Consider the following 23,206-nt stretch of genomic DNA (forward strand, 5'->3'; position numbering starts at 1 on the left):
ATTTGCTAAATGGATGCAATATTCGGCTTCTCGCTGAATTCATCACTGGAAGTTGCTGACAAATCTCCCAGCACTGCATCCCTGAAGGGGTGCCAAGAAAGCGAAAGCGCAAAATCCAAAAATCACAGCAAATACATCAGAAAAATAAAGTGTACCAACCAGCTGGGCCAAAGGGCTCACCAGAACCCACATGATGCCAGGGACAGGGAAGCTGTGACCACCACATCCCTGCTAGATGAAGTCCATGGAAGCATTAACCCACCACTGCTGCCTATGGCTGTGTGGGCAAGAGACCTGCTGCCTGCAGCTAAACAAAACTCTTCCCAGAGTAGAAATGTCCTCTCCTGCTCCAGCTAAGCTAGCAGAGGTCTACCAGCAGTCTTCACATGGGCCCTTTTTAACTTATCTCCTGGCCTTAATAGCAACTTAGTGCCTGCTGCTCCACAAACCACATCTGCAGATGACTTTAAATATCCTCTTCCCATCTGGCTAGGTGACAGCAAACCCCAGCGCCTGGAGTGGATGACAGTGCAGTGGTGGGTTTTGATGTTTTCCGTGTCCATAGATTCACCTCTTAGGCTGTGAGGATAAGGTATCCCTCCTCGCGGTTGAGCGGAGGGCTTGTGCCTCCCATTTTGGGGACAACCTGAGGTCTGACAGCCACACCAGGCACCCCCAAGCCCTTCACCTCACTTGTTCTCATCCCAGACATGTAGTTGTCAAGGGTCTGCAGATCTGCCCAGGGTCATGACTTCTCAGCAGAGAAGTTGTATGCCTTGAGATACATGGACTACAGGTCTACAGAACAGCTACAGGGTACTGGGTTTGACTGGTCTAATACGTCTTATGCTCATACAAGGCTTAATTGTACTGTCTGCTAATTGCCTTTAAGGGTGAGAGCAGAGAAGAAAAAATCCAGAAGGTACAGCTGTGCTCCCCATCCAACTTTCAAGGGGCTTCAAGTGTCCACCTGTACTGGGAGCAGTGAGAGCCTGCACTGGGGACGGCCAAGCACTGGCAGGATGAAAGAAGACACGACAAGCCTGCTGCAAGCTGCCCAAGAGGAACGCAGACTGTAAAGATGTGGGACTTGCTCTAAGGACTGTTGCTGGGCTGTGGGAGGGCATCAAGTCCTTCTGCTCACTCTACTCCTCAGGCTAAGGGCCAGGGGTGCACTTTCAACCTAGGATGCAGAAGCTTGCAAGGACCCAGAGTAGCAAAGCTTCTTCAATGCCTTGGATGGCTCTTCTCCATCAGCAACCCCACCCACCAAGGCCGTGCATGGGGCTGCGGGTTTGGATGCTCACCTAGCCACAGTGGCTGACCCTGGGAGTTGAAGAGGAGGCTCTCGCCCTCCCGCTGGTAAGAGGGAGACATGTAGAAGTCACTGCTAATGATGCGCTGCAGGTGGCTGTCCTGCCAGTGGAGGTCACAGCCCTCGATCGCCCGGGTGAACACAGTTCGTCTGGGCCTGGCCAGTGAGTCTGCAAAGAGAAAAAACATCAGTGCCTTGGTGGGGCATGGGCAGCCTGTTCCTACCCCCACACATGACCTCCCTAGGCAGAGCAATGTCCTTACAATGAGAGCAAAGCCCCACCTGGTGCCACTCCAGCCGTTTCTGTTCTGAGCACAGGGGCTCTGGCTCCTGCGCTGCAGCAGATTTGCCTTCAGACACCTCTGCTGCCCGCCCCGTCTCTGATGAAGACTGCCTTCTCCTCCAATAGCACTGCTAAGGAACTTGCTAGAACACCTGCCTTGACCAGAGAGGTGAGAAAAGAGGCAGAGACCACCCTGCCTGTAGCTTTCTGGCAATAATCCACTGTAACACACGGTCTGATGCCTTGAAACATGGCAGTGCATTCCCAGCCCTGTGACAGCCAGCACACAGGCAGCTGCCAGGGGTCAGGACTGGGCTTCCTCAGCATTACAGCCCCACAAGCACCATGAGCTCTCCTTTTCCACCCCAAAGTAAAGCCCCGGCTTCACTGAACCACAGCTGCTTAAATCAGCAGCACCTGAAACCACTAAGGGAACCACACAAGCGTGTCTCATCTGCCTGTGGGTGATGGGGGGAACCATCGCCTTCCAGCAACCTCTGCAGGGTGTGTGAGATGGCTGGAAGGGAGGAGATGGCATCATCTGGAAGCCCTCTGCTGCTCTGAAGCAGATGTCTGTGCTCCTCTTCAGAGATGCTCTGTAACTTCACTGACATTTTTGAAGCTATTGAATGCCAGACAAGCATTTTGCTCTGCCCAGACAGATCAGACAAGTGGTTTGTTGGGAGAAGAAGGCCTGTCTGGAGCAATCCTGCCTCACTCCAGCCATGCCAGATCATGAGAGCCAAACGCAGCCAGTGGGCTGCAAAACGGGAAGCCCGAAATGGGATGCAACACTGAATGTTAGGTCCTGCAACGCACAAGACAGGCTGAGTTAAATGCATTCAAACGGGGAAAACAAAAGGCACTGCTCAAAGCTGATCCAGGGAGGCTGGATAAACACGCTCCAGAAACGATGGCAACAAGCAATTAGTCTGAATGCTGCAGGCACCCTGAGGTGGAGAGAAATTAAACAGGTGTTCATACGTACAGAACCAAGCCTGCTCACTTTACCAGGAAGGATTTCAGGAATCAGCTGTTCTCCTTTCAGTAATAAAAGGCTGGCAACTACCTGCAGCAGTATTTGCATATGCACAAACATTAACCCCGTGACACCTCCAGGATCTGAGTTGCTTTCAGTCCCCTGCTTGGAGAGGAAGGAACACGTGGACAAGGGAACATGCCCCATATGTCTAAAAAAAGTGACCTGCTCAGCCCTGGCAACCTGCCCTGAACACTGGAGTGAATCCTCAGTGGAGCTGGGAACACCAGGGGGGAGTCCCGGGCTGGCACAGGACACGGAGCAAGGCTGGTTTAAATTAAGTCACTCCGCAAGGATGCACATAGAGAGCTGGCTGGAGCACACGGTCCTGGCCGTGGCGGGCTGGCAGGACAGTTGCCCTCCCAAACCGTTGCGGGGGGACAAATCCCACCCAGAAGTGTGAAGTTTCCTTTGCAGCATGGCTTCTGCCCCCTCTCCTCTTCCCACTTTGGCTGCTTGTAATACACCAAAGAACAATTCCAGCACAGCAGATGGAGGCATGGTAAGAGCAGCAACTTTCAGCTTATATCTACTTCAGGCAAAAGGAAAGGGGGAAAAGCACTTAAGTTTAAAGGGATCAAATGCTTTGTCAGGGGTTAAGAAAATATTTTAGCACTAAGGAACAACCCCACAACTACGTTGCTCCATCTGTGCTCTGCACTTGAACTGCATTTAACACCCCTGGCTAATGACTTAGATAAGACCTGAAGACCAGAAGCAAGGCTCAAGGGCTGGGAGAGGCTCCAACTCCTCACTCCCACATCACAGCCCAGGGCTCCTGAAGTCAGCGATGCTCCCATCCAGGCAGTCCTGGTTTTCTGTAGAACTGCGTATCCAAACCTGCAGAGACCACATGGGTCCAAACTTCCCCATGGTCCAATTGCTTTAAAATAGCCTTTGAAAAGTCCTTTGATGCTTAAAATACTGGTGACTTCATCCAAGAAGAAGCAATGAGCCCAACGTTTCCAAGTGTATCTAAAGCCAAAGGCTGTAGAGAGAAACGTTTTGTATTCCCATGCATCCCCGAGACATCATCAGCAGGTGAACTGAGGTCTCTCAACTTTGAGGTGAGTTCTGATCCTGACTGAACCCCTGCGGCCAACAGCTGCATTTCCACCCCCTGCCCAGACTCACCTTGGCTGTGACTGGAGCTCTGAGTAAGCGCGTTGGTGATGTTGGGAAGCTCGTTACCGTAATTGCCATCTTCCAGGGGACACACGTCCATCTCGCCCCACTTGCGCAGCTGCCGGAGCCAGCAGGATTTCTCTTCCAGCTTGCAGTGTGGGTTTAACACCACGCACACCCACAGTGCCCCTAGACAAAGCCAAGAAATCAAGTAAGTGCCACCATCGTACTCACAGGGCAAAGCTCTTCTGCTGCCGTGCTTGTCGTGAGAGCCTGCAAGGTTTCATCGGCGTCCGTAAACTCATTTCAGCACAATGCACAGACCCATGAGGGGGATTTAAACAGCTTTTAAATAAAAGTAAAACTCCTCTGTAATGAAGCTAAATTATAATCTCATGAGATGGGGGACAGTGGGGAGGAGGGAAGGAGAGAGCGGCTGTGTATGAATTTGTGAGTGCTTCTGTCTGCCAGGACAAATCTAGTGTTTGAACTACACATCAAAGCATGCTTAAAAACATCCTGGCAAGCTGCAGAGTCTGTATCTCCAAAGACTAACCTGATTTTGATCCTACCCACGTTCCAAGTGCTTTAAAGCCCACTCCGAATGCTATTTCATCTGCCATTGTTCTTCAGGCCATTTGCATTCAGCTATTTAAAAAAGGAGATTTGGTGTATTTGCTTCCCTTTTTTTTCCTCCTTTTTTCTGCTTGAATCCCCAGTAGTCCCCAGACTGCGGAGGAACCAGCAGAGGAATATGAGCTTGGTTTCACATCTCACAGGCAAGAACCCTCCAAGACTTGAGCACTCCAGATCTCCCAAGCAGAGAAGGGAGACCAGTAGGATGAGAATGCTGACATCCTCCAAGTCAACCAGGGGACCTCACAGGCCTAATGATGCTGTCTGCTGCACAAGAGGCAGAACCAGGCCTAAGGACCTCTGTCATCATTAAGATCCAGCTCATCCTTTCCTAAGACAGGGCTGACAGTGCTGCTAACTGAACCTGGCTGACTCTCTTGGGTCAACCACTGCTCTGACAAGGGCCGCAGCCACCCAAGTAAGTGCAAAACCATGAACTCTCCTTTAGCTAATCGCATTTCTGTCCCAAATTTCCCTGCAAGGCTGCCAGGATACAACATGTCTCCTCCTTTGTGCCTGCCCCACGGGGTGGGATGGCTGCATGCTGGCACGGCTGTGAGCACAGCATCCCCGGGAATCCCCATGGGCTGAGCAACCCATGCTGCTCCTCTGTCTGCCTGTGTCGGATCCTGTCACACACCCAGGACAGCTCAGCCTCCTGCAGGAACATCCTCCCCTGCCTCTCCTCCATAGGCCCAGCAGAGACCTGGAGCATCTTCCCTCTCCCTGCTCAGCCAGCTGCTCTCCCCCATCACTCCTAGAGCCAAAGTTCTCATACTGAAGTGACAGCCAGCGGCAGGACAACATCACCCGTCACAGCTCTGCTGCGTGGTAAGGGGATTCCTCCAGGCACCCCAACCATCTCCCTTGCTCACTGAGTTTTATGTGGCGGCTCCCCAGCTGCACAGCCCCACGCCGCTGAGCCAGACGGCCCCGAGCGAGGCTGCGGCTTCGACACAGGCAGCCAGAGCAGCTGGTCCCTTTTCCAGGCAGCACAAAGCAAAACCAGGCTGAGCAGTGAGGTCCTGACTCTGCTCCAGTGTCTCCCCATTCCTCTGGGTTATAGCTGAGCTTTGGTGGTGCTTTTGGGGTGCATCTCCCAGCAACCATCCCCTGCCAGTTGGGACCTGCAGACATTAATAAGGTGCAGAGGCTGTGCACGTCCAGCTCCTTGGAGTGGCTTGGCAAGGGAGATGTCACAGTGTCACAACACAGACAGTGGCAGCAGCAACGCTTCCAGGAATGGGCATGGGAAAAGCAACCGCAGGCACTGAAGATCAGCAGATATTCAAAGCAGCCCTCGCCCGCTCCATCCGCATGTCAGCTCTGCTGCTCCCAGGAAACCCCACCGAACCCCCACTCCTTTCTGATGAACAGCAGCAGGGATAAGACCCTTCAGCAGCAATGTCAGCACTTAATGCATGTGCAAGAGAAGAGCTGACCCCTTAGGGGCTTTCAGGGTCCATCCCTCCCAAAGTGGGTCCATGCCACTCGCTCCCAGGCTCCACAGACACGACATCTTTGCCAAAATCAGGTCCCAGCTTCAGAAAATGAGTCTTCCTTAAGGCTCTGGTTACTTCCCCTCAGGTAAGCAGAGGGTGCCTGCCCATTTCAAGCCCGAGGGCATAAAACTTTCCCCCTCCTCAGGCAGGCATGAGCTAAATCCTGTACTCGGCTCCTGCTGTTGGGCATCTCAGGGCTCCGACTGGTTTTGGGCACCCTCTTCCCACCAGGACTCCCGCCTGTTGTTACTGCCCCTCTTTGCCCGCTCCAGGGCTTCTGGGGCAAAAAGCAGCATCCAGCAATTTTGGCTCACACCTCCGAGGGCAAGCAGGGTAGCTCAGCTAACAGGTGGTAACAAAGCTCGGTGCCCCACTGCCCCCAGGAACGGGATGCACCCGCTGGATTTTTGGCTCCCACAGCTTGGCTAAGATATGATCCCCAGAAGCTTCATGACTTTGCAGCCTATTTTTGGGAGCCCTACGAGGTGTCCTTTGCTTGTCAAAATGCTATGCCCCTAGGCTCTCCTGCAGACGGGAAGATGTGGCCAGGAGGTAGTGACAAGGAGGGAAGAGATATTTGCATCTGTCTGGGCTGCGATAGTTATCTAGGAAATGGAAAAGAGGGGTTTTTCTGTGCCCTTTGGTCAAGTGACATCAGCTGACAGCACAAGCGACTGCTATCCTGGGCTGAAATGCCGCACCAGGTCAGACTCTGTGTCTGCTCACATGCTGCAGAAACCTTCATCTGAACTTTCTGATAGCAGGAGGTTAAGTGGGGAACAAAGCAGCAGATCATGATTAAGCTAAGCCTCTAAACAAAAATGCTTTTTGATGACGGAGCTGGGTGCAGGGGACAGGGGGGGTTGGAGCCTTCCCAGCCCCAGAGAGGACAGGCGCTCCGATCCTGCACCCAAGTTTCCAAACCATCAAAGAAATTCTCCTGTTTCCCACAGGGTCGCTCCCCAGCTTAATCTGCTGAAATTCCCCACTGTAAACAAGTGGCCGAGATAAATAAACCCGTCTCCAGGCAGATTAAGGTCAGGCTGCACTTCAGCTGGTTTTTCGTCTATTTTTTGTAATTAGGCTTTAATCATAAGTACTAAAGCACCAGGGCAAATACTCCCACGCTGCAGAGCTCTCCATCCAGCAGGTCTTTCCTTTGGCTCCCCAGCAGACGGGGCAATAGATGTTCAGTTAGCAGCACATGCACAAGCTAACGATGCCCTTTTAATTTATTTATTTTATTTAACTCTTAAATCCTGCAAAATCCTTTACATTTTCCCCAGCATAAATCCACAATCTTCTTTAAGGCTGATCTTCTTCCAGTCCCACACAAGTCTGTGAAGCAGTGTTTTCTAAAATCAATGATTAATTATTAAACATGTGCCCAAAATAATTTCTGCCAGGTCTGTTTTTCTCTTCTGCATGGCCGGGGAACACTGCCTGTGCTGGGGCTTCCCACAGCAGCTGGCACCAGGTCCCTCATCCCTCCCTTTGGCAGCAGCAGTATTGCTGGGCAGCTTTGTCCAACCACCCGTGGGCTGCAGATGCCAATTTGTCTTCACCGCCCCACGCACCCTGGCTACCATTGCCTGCCCAGTGATGGTTTGGGACATCTCTCCACATTGCTGATGTTTGTTACTAGTGACTACCACCAGCTCACTGCAGCTCTGGTCCCTCCATGCCCCGGCCCAATCCAAAAGGCTTCTCTAAGATGGGGGGAATAATCCCTGCTCTGAGTACAGTCCATGCTCATCCTGCCCTGGACCTGCTTCTTGGACCACCACTGTATCCTCTGCAGAGGCTTCTCTTCATCATGGAGATGCCCAAATCCTCCCACGTGCGTTGGCTGGCACTGCATTTCACCTGCTGTCACCCTGATCCAGCCTTGGTAGGGCCCCGATGTTCCCAAATCACCTTGCCATCTGCTGACGGGGACATGCTGTCATCTCCTCCTGCTCTGCCAACCAAAACTACAGGCACTGCCCTGGTCCTTGTGTGGTTAAGCCAGGACTGAAATGCAACCACTCCTGCCTCATGTGTGCGGGAAGGGAGGGAGGGCTCTTGGCTTGGACAGCAGGTTTGAAGTCTGGCCAAATAATCTGTAATTCTGGGTAAACTTCCTCCTCCGCCCAGGCCTACCTAGACACACATCCATCCACGTTTCACCAATGTGTTTGCTTTCTTCCATACGGAAATTCTGGCTTGGTGGATTTGGCCACTTCTCTGGGATCTCTGCATATCCAACCACCCAGCTGCACATCCCAAAATCCTGGAAGTATCTTCTTGGCAAGCAAGCACAGATGAGCTGTTCAGATGGTTATTTCCATCTAGGAAACTTCACACAGAAGCGAGACGTCCCACTCCTGCCCAGCCCTTGTCTGTGCTGTTTGGCCAGGCTCTCCAGTCTCATGGCTATGTTTGCATTTGTTGGACACTAGGTACAAAAGCCTGTGACCCCAGCTGCAGTTTCAGGTACTCCAGACCCTGGACCACCCTCAGTGTTCTTCCAGCTCTACAGCATCCCTTTGGTCCTAGCCTGTGAGCCCTTGTCCTCACACAGCATCTCTCACCAGCAGGCTGCAGAGAAGCTCAAACTCACTCATCATGAAACTATGGTACAAGTCAAACTATCCATCCAAGATCCCAGATGTCCAGGAGAACCCGGAACTGCTGGGTTAACTCCACCACACAACCAACCTCCCTGGGACCACGTCATCTAAATGTTTTATTCTAATGATATTATGGTGTCAGCCAGCTGAGCTGGTGTCTAAGGTGCTTAGCTAGAATTACCCAGAACTGCATTTCCCTGAAAGCCAGGCTCTGTGCTGGCCATCCTGCCCCCCTCACCCTGGAAACGTGCACCAGAGCACGCAGAAATCTGTTAGACGGGATGAGACTCGAGAACCTGCTTTTCCCCCTCTGGATCGCGGTTCCTCCAGGAATGGCACTTCCACGTCTCCAGGCTGCAGCCAGCCCCTGGGGCTCACCAGCTGGCATCCTCCCTTGCAAAGGCTTCGGGGCAGCACACCAGACACCAGGCTGCTGCAAGTCTGGGACCAGCCACACTCTGCACACCCATCATCCTGGACTCCTTTGCAGCAGAGGGGCTGGTTTAAGGGGCTGAACTGCTGGGGCCTCATTCAGCTGAACCGCCAGCATTTCCCCAGCAGTGGATAGAGCAAGCTCCTGACATCTCTCAGGGCCTCAGCTCCCAAACAAGAGCCCCAAAAGCCTCTGAGACGATGTCTGCTGGCCTGGCCGCCCAGGCACCCTGCTGCTGCTCTCTGCAAGGTGGTAACCCTTACCCAGCTCATCCCAGAGCTGCCGGCACTTCTCGGTTATGCCCGTCCCCTGCTGCCTCCAGAGGGAGAGCCGAGGATCAGCCATGAACTGCTCCGTTATCAACGTCAGCATCCTGGCGCCATTGGAGTCCCTCATGCGCAGCATCTCCCGAACCTGGAAAGGGCAGAGAGAAGGCCCTTTGTGAGACAAACCACAGTCCCCTGGGAGTGTTTAATACTTGGTCACCTGGCTGGCAACCCATAGCTACCTCAGTCTGGGTGTCCAGACTATAAATATATACATTTTATATATTTTTTTTAATATATATAGTTCTCTATATATATAGTTATATAGCACTCATGCCACGGCTGTGACCTGGCTGGTTGGAGTCCAGCTGAGCAATGGCCACAGCCTGGCTGTGAAGAGGACCAAGCAATCAAGGACATGAAAACAAGGCCCTTCTGCAAAGAAAGTGAAGAGCCTCTATGCTGCTGCCACCTCTCCATGGCCTTGGTAGGCTCTGCAGGGTTGGCTTTACCCCCACCGTGCTGACAGGGAGATGGGGAAAAGCCCTCCCTTGCACAGGAATCACAGCAAGCCCATCGTGTGGGAGGAAGGGACCTGCCAGGAGAGCGGGTGAGACAACCCAGGCCTGACCCAGAGCCTGGATTACAACCGCCTGCTCCACAACCAGGCGAGAAGGCACTGGAGCAGAGATTCCCAGCCGTGACGGGCACCCTGCCAGGGCAGCCAGCGAGCTGCCGGCTACGTGACGCGCCGAGCAGAGAGGGGAGAGAGCAGCCGGCTCCTCCTCACCTTGGCAAACATGGAGTTGAGCTGCTTCCCCGAGCCGTAGTACCCTCCCTGAGATAGGAACAGCTTCACCTGCTCTCGGACCTGCTCCTCATCCAGGTGCCAGCAGTTCTCATCATCGATGCTGGCCCCAGCAGTGGGGTCAGGAGCACCTGGAGGGACAGGGAGGAGGAGAAAAGAAACAATTGTGTTTATAGCAGCAGGGTCAGCAGTCCCATCAGCAAGAAGCAGACCTACCTCTACTTTATATGGACCCACCTCTATTTTATCAGCTCAGGTGAGGGAAAACCAATCAGTTCCCAGGCAGTGAGCCCCAGCTGACAGCATCATGCTGTCCTTCCAGGGTGGTGGCAGCAGCCATCAGGAGGGATCCTGACCACAGGGCTACTGCCCAGCGCCTCTCCCTCTGTGTCCCACATGCAGAGAGGCTGAGGAAGAACAGGGACCTGCCTTGAAGCCTCAGCATTGCAGGCAGGGCAGCTGTGGAGGCCGGAGCACTCCCCGGCTCCTAGGATCTCCCAGGGTGCTCTTCCTCCTGCTCCATATTGTCGGACTGTTTAAGCATCAGTAAGTTCCAATTCCTTCAAGCCCTTCCCCACGTTAGGAACAGTCCAACAGAGGTACCACTGCACAGGGGCTCCAGGTTAAATGCCTGGTCCTGCCCCTCATTTGCTTTAGGACAGGGGAAAAGTGCCCGTGCATCAGTGTATCTGCCTGGGAGACCCTACACTGGAAAGAGCAAAGGATTAATAACCCATCTAAGAGCAAACTGCGACCAGAGCGGGGCCTTTGGCAGACACATATGTGTGTTCACAGGCTGTATTTCATCTTCCAGAGGAAAAAAACCAAACCAAACCAAACAACACAACAAAAAACCCCACACAAGTGCTTTAAAAAACAGCATGGATTCACCTCCCCTTGCCTTATCCTTTTGAATTCCCATTTTCCCCCTGAGCGCTGCCCCACCTCCCAGCAATGCCCCGGCCTCCCAAGCTCTCAAAGCAGGCAGCAGCGTGGCTCCAGCGAGCAGCCAGGAGTACAGAAGGGAACAGAAACTCAGCTTTTCAGCTCCCCGCTTTTGAGTCCTGCTCTGCAGAAACTCCTCAGGGGAAGCCAGATGCAAGGAGGGACTGGCGCAGCTGAAGGATGCTCCACTTTGGTCCTCTTCTCCCGTCCCGTCTCCCTCTGGAGCAAGGAAGGGTGTCAGTGTGGAGATGCTGCACAGATAGCTAAGGGATGCTGTAGTTGACGTTCCAAATTAAATCCTAAGTCTTTCCCACTTGGTTGGGATGTGGCTGGGGAGCAGATATCGCTTTCACACGGAGACAGCTCGGGATGCTGTGCATGCTCCAGCTCTGCATGTTGCTGAACCAGGAGCTCAAATGCAATTCATAAAAAAATCAGGCTCCAGGATGCCTGCTCAGCGGGGTGACTGTCTCTTCTTTGCTTGTAAGTGAGAGGACATCAACCCAAGGGGTTTTGCTCCTCTGGCAAAGGCTGAGAATGCTCTTGACCCGATAAGATACAGCTATTTGTATTTAATGTCCTTTACAAAATTCCTTTAATTTCTGCTAACAGTTGCTGCCCGAAAGCTGTTCCAGCAAGCTCTAGGCACAGCCTGCACCGTGCTGAAGGGAGAAGATGCTGCTGCTCCCTCTGCAGAATAATTTATAGTTGACAGAACCACATAATTGGGACAGAAGCTAAAGCAGCAGAAAGGAAATCACAGCCCCTGGATGAGCACGAGGGCTTTCGCCTACAGCCTCACGCGTGCCCTGATCCTGCTCGCCCGCCGCTGATGGCCAAGCCCTGCCATATGCCACAAGGGACCACCAGTCCAGGGACAGTCCTTCCTAGCCTTCTCAGCTTTTCCGTGCCTTTTCCTTCCCTCCCCCAGCCCCGTCCTTATCTCAGATAAAGAGCAGACAAGCCAGCGATTATCCCCTATCAGGAACCAATGACTAATCTGTCTACCACAAGCACTTATCCAGCCCCACCGCTGAGGTATCCCAGACACTAAACGCTCTTCATATTCTCCTCCCCACCATCCCAACCGCAGCTCTCCAGACCTGTCGGGTCATGTCAGCTGCTTCTATAGGGTCACCTGGCTGCATCTATAGGGACCAGGAGGGCACAGACACCTCGGGTGTCCCATCTCACCTAAGTTCAGCTCATCCTTGGTCCCTCACTGAGGCTGCTGTGACCAACAAAGGTGAAGGAGTCAGGAAGACACAAGAAGTGGCTGCATTTTTGTGGGGTTCCCAGGGCTACCCTCGGCACTCGCTGCTCACACACAACGTTAGCGACAGAAAGCCCAAGCAGTGAGGAAAGCAGCGTGCAGCTAAATAAAACCTCCTCCTCCCACGCAACACATTGAGCACTTCACACGTTGGGGTTCGGGCTGCAGCCAAATTAGCAACGCGCCTCCCGCGCCTCCAGATAAAACCCAAATTTGCTTGTAAACGTATTTCACTCTCTTATAAAAGATTCAGAGAGAGGGTTGTAATAGCAGATTCTTACAAGTGCAACACAACCCACCAGATAACAGGCTGCCCAATTACGCTGGGGAGCTGGATAAACATTTAAGAGCAAACAACGGGATTTGTGCTGGGTTTAAATATTAATGGCAGGATTTGTCCACTTCCCCTTGCCAAGATTCACACCGTGGGGGCTTCGGCAGCAGCACGCCGTGACGCAGCCCATGAGCAATTCCATGTCTCCACTCCAAAGGAGCAGAGAACGGCATGTAAAACAGCCCGGCGCCTGTGTAACATGTTTCTCAATGTAGCAGCATTTCTGCTCCAAAGAGCCCTGGTTTAGATGTGCTGGATCTTGGTCCTGCCAGATTCAGATGTAAGGAAACGTCACTGCACATCTTGAGTGGAAAAAGGGTTTCACTAGCCTGTTTACACTGGCTGTGGAAACAGAGATAAAAATGCAATCCATTGCACTGCAAGCAGGACCCCCCACTTCACTGCAGGCTTGGGGTTTAACTGTTTGACAGCCAGGTGAGACTTCTCCAGGCAGATACAAAGACTGAGAAATAAGGATTGGAAAAATCTACAAATCAGAAAGCAGAGTGAAACCAGGCATGGAAAATTCAATACCTTGCTCAGAAATGAGCTGCCTAACACAAAAACACCCCATAAGGGGCTCCTGAACTGGAAAGCAGCAGGTTTACAGGGCTGAAGAGGTTGTGGGACCTCATGGCTCATGCTGAGGCATCAGCACATCCCAGACCCAAGCTCATGAACCCAGGAAGGGGAGGTAAATCAGTCAAGCAGCATGGGAAGTACTCCTACAGTGTCTCACCAGGAGCATGAGTGGTGACACAAAGAAAAAGGGATAAATTATTATTTTTAACCAGTGCCCGGAGCTGATAAACTCATGGTAAAAGCAACCTAAGGATGCAGGTGGCCACCCCAGCAAGTACTTTGCAGTCATCCTGGCTGACTGTGCCCAGTCCCCGCTGGCAACCTGAGGTCTGGCCATGGTGGCCGTGGTGCCGGGGTCGGCTGTGCCAGGAGCAGGGCTGGCTGTGGTGGTGGCAGTTCACAAGGGCCATCTCATGACTGCACATGGTGGTGTGGCCGAACGCTTCCGGGCTGCCTTGCCAGCGTCCGGACAGAAAACAGACATGAAGGATCAGCTCAGGGGGGAGAACGTGGACAAGTAAACAAACAGCAGAAAACCTAGGAGAGAAAATAACCAGGCACCAGAAAGGAAATTAACTCTAACAAGGGATTAAAAATAGCAGCAAAGCAAGGAGACAGGCTCTGCCAAGGCTCCTGGTTCATTTTCAAGGGGAGGCAGGTTGCATGAAGCCTCCAGGCTTGAAGAATCAAACCCATCTGACAGTGATGGGGCAAGTCAAAGCGGATTGACTCCCAGCATGGTGGCCGGGAGCTCTCTGGTCCAGTGGGTACCAGCATCGGGTCCAGCTGTCTTTGGAAGCCCCTTGTCAAGCACCACACATGTGCTCTGGGGTCATTCAGCAACCCCAGCGGCTCTGCAAAACAAAGGGGAAGAGTCACTGGCAGGGACTTTCTTTCTAGCACTCAGGTGTGTTATTTTCCCTTAAATTCACATCAGCTCAGCAACCAGGAACATGAATCCCCTGGAGACCTGACCTTCTCCTTCTCCCCAGTGGGAAGGCAGAATTTCAAATAGATTTAGCAGTGCTGCTCTCCAGATGCTGTCATGGGATGGCCTCGAAGTTAAAGACTGCCTGAGGACCCCTCAAACATCAGCCCTGGCTCAGTGTGACAGGACGAGCAAGCAGGGACTTCTGCATAGTTGACGTGGCCACTGACTTGCTGTGCACAAGGAGCAAGATGGGCCAACAGGTGAAGGACAGTATTAGCCCAGGAAGTGAAGGAATTGCTTAAGGTGGTCATGAATACATCTGGGACAAAAGTGAGATGAGGCAGGGGTCTCCTTACAGTTTTGCATGAGCAGATCTGGTTTTCCCTTGCCAATGCCTGAGGCACCATTCCCACTAAGAGCTTTCTGAGTGTCCTCTCCTCCAAGGAAGCTCCTGAGACCTTGCAAGCCCCTTGGTGATTCTCCACAGGCTTGTCCTTGGAGGGAGCCACCCCTGCACTGTGAGACAGTGGAGGTTTTTGTGGCTTTTCCCCCTTCTAGTTGAGAAGAGCATCCCAACCCTTTCGATGGCATCAGCTGAACACCACACTGTCACCCACTGGCATTTCCCCAGGACAGACAGATCACTCTGACCACATCTCCTGGGCCAGAGGCAGCAGCTCTCCCTGCCGTGCCCCAAGCACCACTCGAGTGGGGTGAGTTACCTAGCTGCCGGCACCGGGCCTGCCAAAACCTCCTGCTCCTCACCCAAGGAAGTGGGAGACTTCACTGACAACACGTGAACAAGCCCCCTCTAAGCCCCAAGTCTTCAGAGCCCACAGGCACTCTCAGTCCTCAGAGCTGCGTCTCCTGTCTTTAAGCTTGTAATTTAAGATTTTAATGATGACTGTCTCTGGCCCTGCAGTGGTCTCCATCAGCTTCCCCTCCTTCCTTGGCCACAGACTTCTTTTGCCCTTAAGAAGAATCCAGCATTTGCCTCCAAAGTCCAGACATCCCAACCAGGCTCAAAGGACTTACCTAAAACAGCAGCTTCCCTCTTGTACCCCCCAAACTGATCCTGTGTTCCTCTTCAAATAAATTCAAATAATTCTCAACAAGCATGAACCAAAACACAAGAGGAGATGAATGCCCCCTCTGAAGTCTGCTGGCTGACTAGGACCCTGGGCACTCGCTGCTGCTGGATGTTGGATCCACGCTGTGAGAGCAGGAAACCCAGCGCTGCTGTCAGGACTCACTGGTGCCTCTGACTCCCACTCCTCTGTGCTGCTTGCTTTTGCCCCCAAAATCTCCCCCTCTGCCTACAATTTGCACTTCAATTCTTTTTCTCAGCCTTGCCCTCTCCAACACCTCCTGGGCCTCTCTGCAACACCTTACTGCACCAAACCAATCGCTCTCTGTTCCTCATTCACGTCTCAGAAGAGCATATTCTTCCCATGGTTCATGGTGGTAGAGCATGGATCCCCCCAATGGCAAAGCTGCACCTATGCTTGGCACGTCCCACCATGGCTGGTGGCCCTGAGCCACTTTCTCAGCTTGTACTTCTCCTAAGCCAGACTGGCCCCGCAGCAAACCAACGCGAGCCCTGTCTGTGAAGAACGGAGGGAGCAGGGTGACAAGGTGGCCACCACCAGATGCTCCTCACTCCGTCGGAGCGCTGGTTGTTAGATCCAAGCTCTCCAGCTGCAGGTCCTGGCTGCCCCCAGCAGTCACCCCACCAGGAAAGGCCAAGCAGCCGCCCGTCGCATTTGCTGGCGCAACAACCACCTTACAGCCCTGCTCCATGATGGACAGCCACACCGCTGACTCAGCCCCCAGGAAGCAGGAACACACTCGGGGAGGGGACACAGCAGCACTGAAACCCACACCAGTCTGCTCGTTCCAGCTGCCGCTTCAGATGCCGAGCGCGGAGGCGTCAGACACGTGAGACGCTCTCGCTGCCCTTTGCAGCCAGTGACCAGCACAGAAACGTGACCCGCCGGAGCAGGCAGAGGTCAAGCGCAGAGCAGAGCGGCAGGCACACCTCGGCGCTCTGCTCGGATTGAATCCTTCGAGAACGCGCCAGCGCCTTGGCTGCGCTCCGAGGCTCCATCATTACTGGAGAGTTTGCATTTCCTTCTAGGAAGGCAGCCGGGAAGATCGGCATGCGGTGCACAGCCCGCGGCTACAAACTCCTGCAAGTAACAAAGCTCCGAGCCCCGAGACAAGCACGCCAAACAATGGCCTGTAATTTTCTTTGCCATTCAGGCTCTGCAGGGGGGGAAGGAGCAGCCCTGAAAGCCTGATTTTACAAAACCAAATGATCCCTTCGCACAAGGGGCATTCCCAGAGCCCAGGTGCTCCCAAGGTGCAGAATCATCTCCATCCCATGCGCTCACCATCAACATAGAAAGAGCAGCCCTTCGGGTGACCAGAGGAAGGTAGGGAAGATCCAGTGCTGATCTGAAGCTCAACAGACCGCTCCTTGGAAGAAATGAAGGAAAACAAAGGATTTCTGCAGAAGCTCTTCTTGCTCCAAGGTGTAATCGCCTCAGGTGTCCAGCACACACACTGCATTACTGTTTGGGCTGCAAGGCTGGCCTGCCAAAAACCAGTTTGGCCTCAACCCAGAGGTGAACGAAGGTGTGGTGACCCCAAGGGCCTGAACTAGACACAGCCAAGAAATGCACACATAAGGCCGTAAAGCTCTATGTAAAGCAAATCCCAGGATCAAGGACCCTCTATCAATGTGTGAACCACAGCTGGGCAGGGCAAGATGGGGGGAAAATTTCAACCAGAGCTCCTGAGGAGCAGCCGGATTGCTGTCACATCGGCAGTCCCACATGCCTGCAGCCCTTTCTCGCGCTGGGCTCCTCGCTCAAGCAGCTCCACAATGAAGTTGCACTGTTGCTGAGCTTCACTGGCAGGACAGGGAAGGAAAGGCTTGCCGCACCATCCAGGATCGAGAGCTGAGGCCCTGGACAACATCACTCTGAACCTGAATGCGAGGATTTTTGAGCCTTCCTTTTCACAGGGTGCAAGATCTGACTTTTAGACCATTTAAAGATCATCTTAGATCATTTCAACATCCTACGGCTGATCTGCATCCTCCCCCAGGATGAGATGAAGCTCTTCTCCTGCTTGCAGAGGCATTTACTTGCTTGTCACCCTGGCTGGGCAGCCACATGGGTGTTGGAGAGGTGCCACCTTCTGCTGGGTAAGGCAATGCATCTCTGTTAGTTGAAAAATCACACGCTGGAGTGTGTGAATTCGCACGAGTCTGAATGGACAGAGAATTTTTGCTTTGTTTTTTAAAACCACTTGTAAAAACAAGAGGCAGATATTGAACTGGAGCCAACATCTGTATCTTTGTAAGACTCTCAATCACCAGCCTTTTGCTGACTCTAGAGCAATAAATATTCAGAGCCTTAAAAGCTTTTCTTCAATCTGCTTAGGAGAAAGCAGCCTCAAACAATAGCCAAGAAGGGGTCTTGCCCAACCTCAGCTTCAGTGGATCAGCTCAGGGAAGGAGCAGACCTCACCAGGTTCTTGCAGTACCACAGCTCCTCATTCTTTTCTAATGCCAAAAAATGAGGAAACCCGTCCCCAGCCAGTAATTTAGAGTACAACCACACATGCAGCAGATGTGGCCCAGTGGAGGAGACAAAAGCCTCTCCCAAGGTAGAAGCAGGAACGACCAGCAAGAGGGAGGGGAAGATGTCTAAGATCAGAGCTGCCATCACGGTGGAGATGGACCCCCAGCCTCACCTCTACATGTGGATTCAACCAGTTCAGATCCTATTTTAGGTTGCATATGGGGCTTCTCATCTTCAGAGCATTTAACAGGCATGTGTTAATCCCCGCAACGCCCTTCTGTGGCAGATAAATGTTTATTATCTCCGCTCTACAGCTGGTAGGACAGGCGCGGTGGAGAGCTGCTCGCTGTTGCAGACCCTGGGCAACCCCAGCTCCTGGGCTCCTTGCAAAGACACAGAGGGAGCACCTGGCTTGGGCTGATGACAGGAGCCTCAGTGCAACTCCCCAGGGAGCCTGGGCTACCTTCTGGGCCAGCGGGCAACTGGAGTGGGGCAGCGATAGGCACCGTCCATCAGCCCAGCTGGTGCCTTCCAGGGAAGGAAGTCAAAAGCATCTTCCAAACACAAAGCCCCAGGACACACCTCCGCTGCCTTTGTGCAGTAGGTCAGGACAGTGGCGCTCATTTATTATAGGCAAATTAACACCCATGGAGATTAAAGCTTTATCTCCCACCAGCTCAGCCGCATCTGACTTAGCAACGTGCAGGGCTGGGCTGACACCATGTCCCCACACACTACAGCAGCCACATGCCCACTGCATCTCCCGCTCCCCAGCGTCTCAGCACCACATCCTTCTGTGTTGGGGACTAAATGTGCTCCCTTCCTCCAACCTTGGCTTCTCCATCCCCCTCTGAGCTGTGGCTTATGCACAGCCAGCCCGTCTGCTCTGCCTTTTCTTGCCTGTTAAAGCCAGCATTTGACAGATAAACACCTAAAGAACAGAGGGCAGAACGGGGACACATAGCCAGCATCAATGCGGTCCCAACACCCATGCATTAACATCTATTCGACACTGCCACCTCTCTCTGTGCAGCAACAGACAAACATGGCAAAATGAAGGTCACCACCATCAATGTGAAATCACCAGTCCAACCTCAAACAGAAAGTGAATCAGTGCTGAGCCAGCCAGGGAGGAGGGAGGAATTACCATGCACTTGGTTGATCTCCGAGTTGGATGACAGGATCTCATCAGCCAACTTCTGGGCGGTGGGCAGCACCTCGGTGTGGTGTGCCGTGATCAAATACTGAACAAACTTCTGGAGCTGGTCCCTGTTCATCTGGAAAAGGGTCTCTGAGATGGGAAGACGGAGTTTGACCTGGTCCGGCTTGCGGATCCTGTACAGTGAAAGCGCCACAACATGGGCACAGTAAAAAATGTCCTTGTTCCCGCAGCCACATGTCACTGAGGTGATTTTGCAGCGGTCGAAGCTGATGGCAACCTTGTAGGTCATCTCTGGTTCTGTCGCAGTCGCTGGCTCCGTTACTGTCCCGCTGAGGTGGAAACCTGGAGAGGGAAAGGAGAGGAGGGAAAGGACACGTTAGTTTCCCTCTGACCATGACCACCATCGCTACATCAAGGAGCACGCCACCCAACGTGTGACATCCCGGAGGCTCACACTCAGCAACACCAAGCCCATGTACAAACACCCTCCTGCACCAACACACACGTACAGCCAGACTCTTCAATGAGTTTATTTGACAGCCAAACCCTCAGGGGACGAGCAAAGCCGCTTGGTTCCCACTTGTTTAAGAGTCTCTCAGACTGCTTCTCTCCTGGGAGTCATCTTCATCCACGCCTCCCTCTCACTGAATTTCCAACTCACGTGAGTAAGGGCTGGCAGAAAAAGGCCAGGTTTTCTTTTCTTTGATGAGGCAGGCAAAAAACCCCACAAATTAAATGCAACACAACTCCAACTTCATTCCCTCAAGGAGGCAGAGCACTCCAGGGCAGCTGTGAGCTCTGTCACGCAGCGGGAACAGGGAGCAGGGATGGGAGCAACGCGCAGCCTGAACCGCAGGCTGGGGGGGAAACTCTTCCTTGAGCTCCATGATATCTGCTGCTCCCCTGCAAGCTCTTGAGCTTTCCCTGAAACACCGTGGCCAAGACGCCGGCCGCTCATCGGCACGATCCGCGTGTCGAGCTGCAGGGACAGCCCAAATCGCTCACACAAACATTACAGTGCTCCTGACAGCCCCCGCCACACGCGGCAAGCAAAGGATAAAGTCAGAAAGAGAAGACTCGGTGCCCATCAACCTCAAGCTGAAAGTCCAGGGAGCCCTTCCCAGGAGCTGGCTGCCAAGGAGGTCCAACACCAACACTGCGCTTGCCCCGCCACCAGGAAAAGGGACATTTTCATTTCCCCCATCTGCCTGCCTCATTGCTTCAGGGAGAATGAGGCCCCACCAGGAGGTTAATTAATGTGCTCAGGACCACTCAGTGCCCCCAGGTCAGAGCCTGGCATGGTACCTGGGGTTTGGTGCCCTGTGCCACCCACCCCTGCCCTGTTCCCCGAAGAGGATGCTCACTTTTCTCTGCGCCACTGCAACCATATTAAGCCCATGTTTGTACCGAGGTCCCTGCGGAGCCTGCCATCCCCCCCGAGAAGGCAGCAGACAGCTGAGAGCCCTACAATTAGTGACAGAAAAGGAAAAGGGGTGGGGGGTGAAGATTAAAATACATTAACTACATCAAACCCTTGTGCATTTGCCAGCTCTCACAAAGGTTTTCCGAGACACATTCTACCAGAGGTTTTTAATAAATGGCATCAAAACCAGCTATTCACTGCCAGTCTCTTTAAAGCCACGCCAAAAACCACATTCAAATCTGATTAAGCGTCAAGGAGGTCTGCTTTCACTTTAGCGCAGGGGAGGGGGATGCGGACCTGTTTGCCCAAAACCCACCCCGCACAGCCAGTAGAGAGGGAGGGAAGGGATGGGCAGCCCCGCGCTGCCCTCTCGCTCGCACGCTGCCAGGAGTGGAAATGTGGCTGCCGAGGTGCCGGGCTTGGCACTGTGGGAGCAGCACGGCCAGGGGCTAACGAGCTTCCCCCTCCACGCAAGTCTGTCCACCAGCAGCCAAACTATATAAATCCTGAGGATAAACTCCAAAGTGTTTATGTTTTACCACTTCTCTGGTCTGTAATGCTTGGCAGGCGGCTTCGACTCATTGCCAGTTTCTCCCTAGTCTACTTTTTGAACAAGTTATAAGGATTGGAAAGCACGTTCCTGAGCAAGAATGTATGTATATACACATACATACACCCATAGGCACATACATAAATATACATAAAACCCTCTAAGACAAATTACTAGCCATAAACACTGCCTTGAAACACTTGTTTAGCACGATCATGGGCCAGATCCCAATTGGGGCTAACTGGTATAAGGCTGGCGGAATTTATTTAAATAAACGGCCTGTTTTGGACAGGTGTAAGTCTGAAAATACATCAATGGTGCTCTGAACTTGCCCCTCTGAGAGAGGAAACTTGCCCAGATACTTCCCAGGCTGCTCTCAGGCATCCTAAAAGCTGCGCTCCCCATCCGCTGCGAGAGCCAGTCCTTGCAACCCGCAGCCAGGGTCTGCAGGTCCAACATGACCATTCAGCATGCTGGCAGCTGCCAAGTTCATCTGGCACTCGGGGCCTAAGTCAAGCCTTGGTTCAGATTTTCACCCTGATGGTAGCAGGTCTGTTTAAGATAAACTAGCAACTCTATACAAAACATTTACCAAAAGCTTAGTCAGAAATTAAACATGGCGAGAGGAAGAGTGTGTGAAGCTGGTGGGAACTGCAGCATTATTTGGGACTATTTACTTTAACGGGAGGAGAGCCTGCAGCTACCACACTGCACCCTGCTCTGTGGCCAGGTCCGCACCCCAGCGCCCATGGGTGGGAGATGGAGATGGCTTCGCCAGCTCAGCAGCGATGGGTATCACTGTCCCAGAGAAGAGTGGTGGTTAAAAGGTACATTATGGTGTGGTTACTCCATCATCCGTTGAAGCACTCATGCCTGGTCCACACAAAACTCTGATGCTACAATTACGAAAAGGCTACAGGTCACTCTGAAGAAGGACAGGTGTCACTGTACCCTCCTCAGTGTTCACTTTATGTCCCAAGAAGCACGTGGGGCAGGCGATACCAGCACTCCAGCAGAGAGAAACACAGCCCTGGCTGCAGACTCAGGGTCTGGCTAGCACTGAGAGCAAAAATCAAACACTTTCCTCCAAGTTTCCCCTGCATATTTCGATTTAAGACATTCCTATAGCTAAGTGCTTATCTAGGATTTCATCTTCTGTTCCTTAACGTAAGCTAACTTGGTGTTTGATTTGCTGCCAGCAAAGTCACAGTGCCAGGGCTTGAAAACTACAGAAAATAATTAAATAACAACTTTGTAACTACAGACTCACTACATCCATCATGGCCCAGCTTTGTCCCAAGAACGACATTGCCTCCTCCCTGCCCCAGAACAGCCTCCCCTACTTTTACCAGGGATGCTTTCCAGTGGATGCCTCTGATCCACATTGCAAAAGGAGCCAAGTGCTCATACCTGCCCCAGAAAGAATACAGAAAGGTGCCACAAATATTCACAGGCACACATGGCATGACGAGCACATCTTCCTAATCCCACTTACTCATCAAACAGGGACAAAACACTGGAGGAAGGACCTTGCATTAGTGCAGCAGGATGGTGTGCCTCTGATTTAAATTAAAATAGACCCTAGAAATGTCTTCTGGGAGTTTGTGAGCTCCACACCAGTAGCACTTCTAAAGTCATTAGCTGGGCAACACTCTCCTCTTTGGAGCCAATAAACTCCGTGGGCTGAGAGGAGCACAGATCCACAAAACAGCCCTGGGCTCTGAAACGGTCACAAAGGATCAAGCCTTTAGCAGGAGCTTCAGCACAGGAGATTGTCCTATTAAGGCAAGACCACTAAAGCCTCAACAGAACTATCTTTAACCAAGATGGAGAATTCTCTGATCTCTAAACCTACTCAAGCAAAAGGAGCTTTGCAAACCCTTCCAGTTCTGTAAGAAAAAGCAGCTTGTCTTTCAGCTGGGCATTTTTAACCCAGGTGTCCACAAGCCACCTGTCAGGAGAGACTACCAGCCTGTCCTGCAGCTTCAACACACCACCAGGCCAGCTCTAGAGACCTCTAGTCTTGGGTCCTCCAGCAAATCGCAGAAGGTAAAGCCAATTTCCAAGCTGATTACATCAAAATACCTGAAGTTTGGAGACAGGCAGACCACAGGTGCAAATTTAAAGCCCAGAAACATGCAAAACCCAGGTGTAACCACTTCCCTTCTTCTAACTGTGTCATGAGGAGGCCTCCAACACCCATGAGAAGGAGGAGGGAGAGGAGTACCCCGTATCTACAACATTATCTGGCAACTGGAGAACTCAGCTCTGCTTTGTCTGGCAGTTGCTGCTCGCAGCTGTCCCTCACATTTCACACCGCAGCCCCGGCAGGAGTCACAGTTGTCATTCGCAAAGTTGTGCCATTTGGAAAAATTAGCTCGTTCTTCCCAGGCGCAG

The 23,206-nt window shown here is 52.6% G+C and overlaps 1 protein-coding gene across 1 annotated transcript in view; it reads right to left on the reverse strand.

The window, feature by feature from the left end:
• The window catches only part of ZSWIM5 (zinc finger SWIM-type containing 5), a 97,444-nt gene that overhangs the window by 10,845 nt on the left and 63,393 nt on the right, over positions 1-23,206 (reverse strand). The window contains exons 2-6 of the mRNA XM_065656387.1: positions 18,822-19,178; positions 10,002-10,150; positions 9,209-9,359; positions 3,772-3,951; positions 1,308-1,484 (exon numbers count right to left, since the gene is read on the reverse strand). Coding sequence (XP_065512459.1) covers positions 1,308-1,484; positions 3,772-3,951; positions 9,209-9,359; positions 10,002-10,150; positions 18,822-19,178 — 1,014 coding nt within the window. The remainder of the gene's footprint in view (positions 1-1,307; positions 1,485-3,771; positions 3,952-9,208; positions 9,360-10,001; positions 10,151-18,821; positions 19,179-23,206) is intronic.

This window comes from Caloenas nicobarica, chromosome Z (assembly GCF_036013445.1).
Source record: "Caloenas nicobarica isolate bCalNic1 chromosome Z, bCalNic1.hap1, whole genome shotgun sequence".
Lineage (NCBI taxonomy): Eukaryota > Metazoa > Chordata > Aves > Columbiformes > Columbidae > Caloenas > Caloenas nicobarica.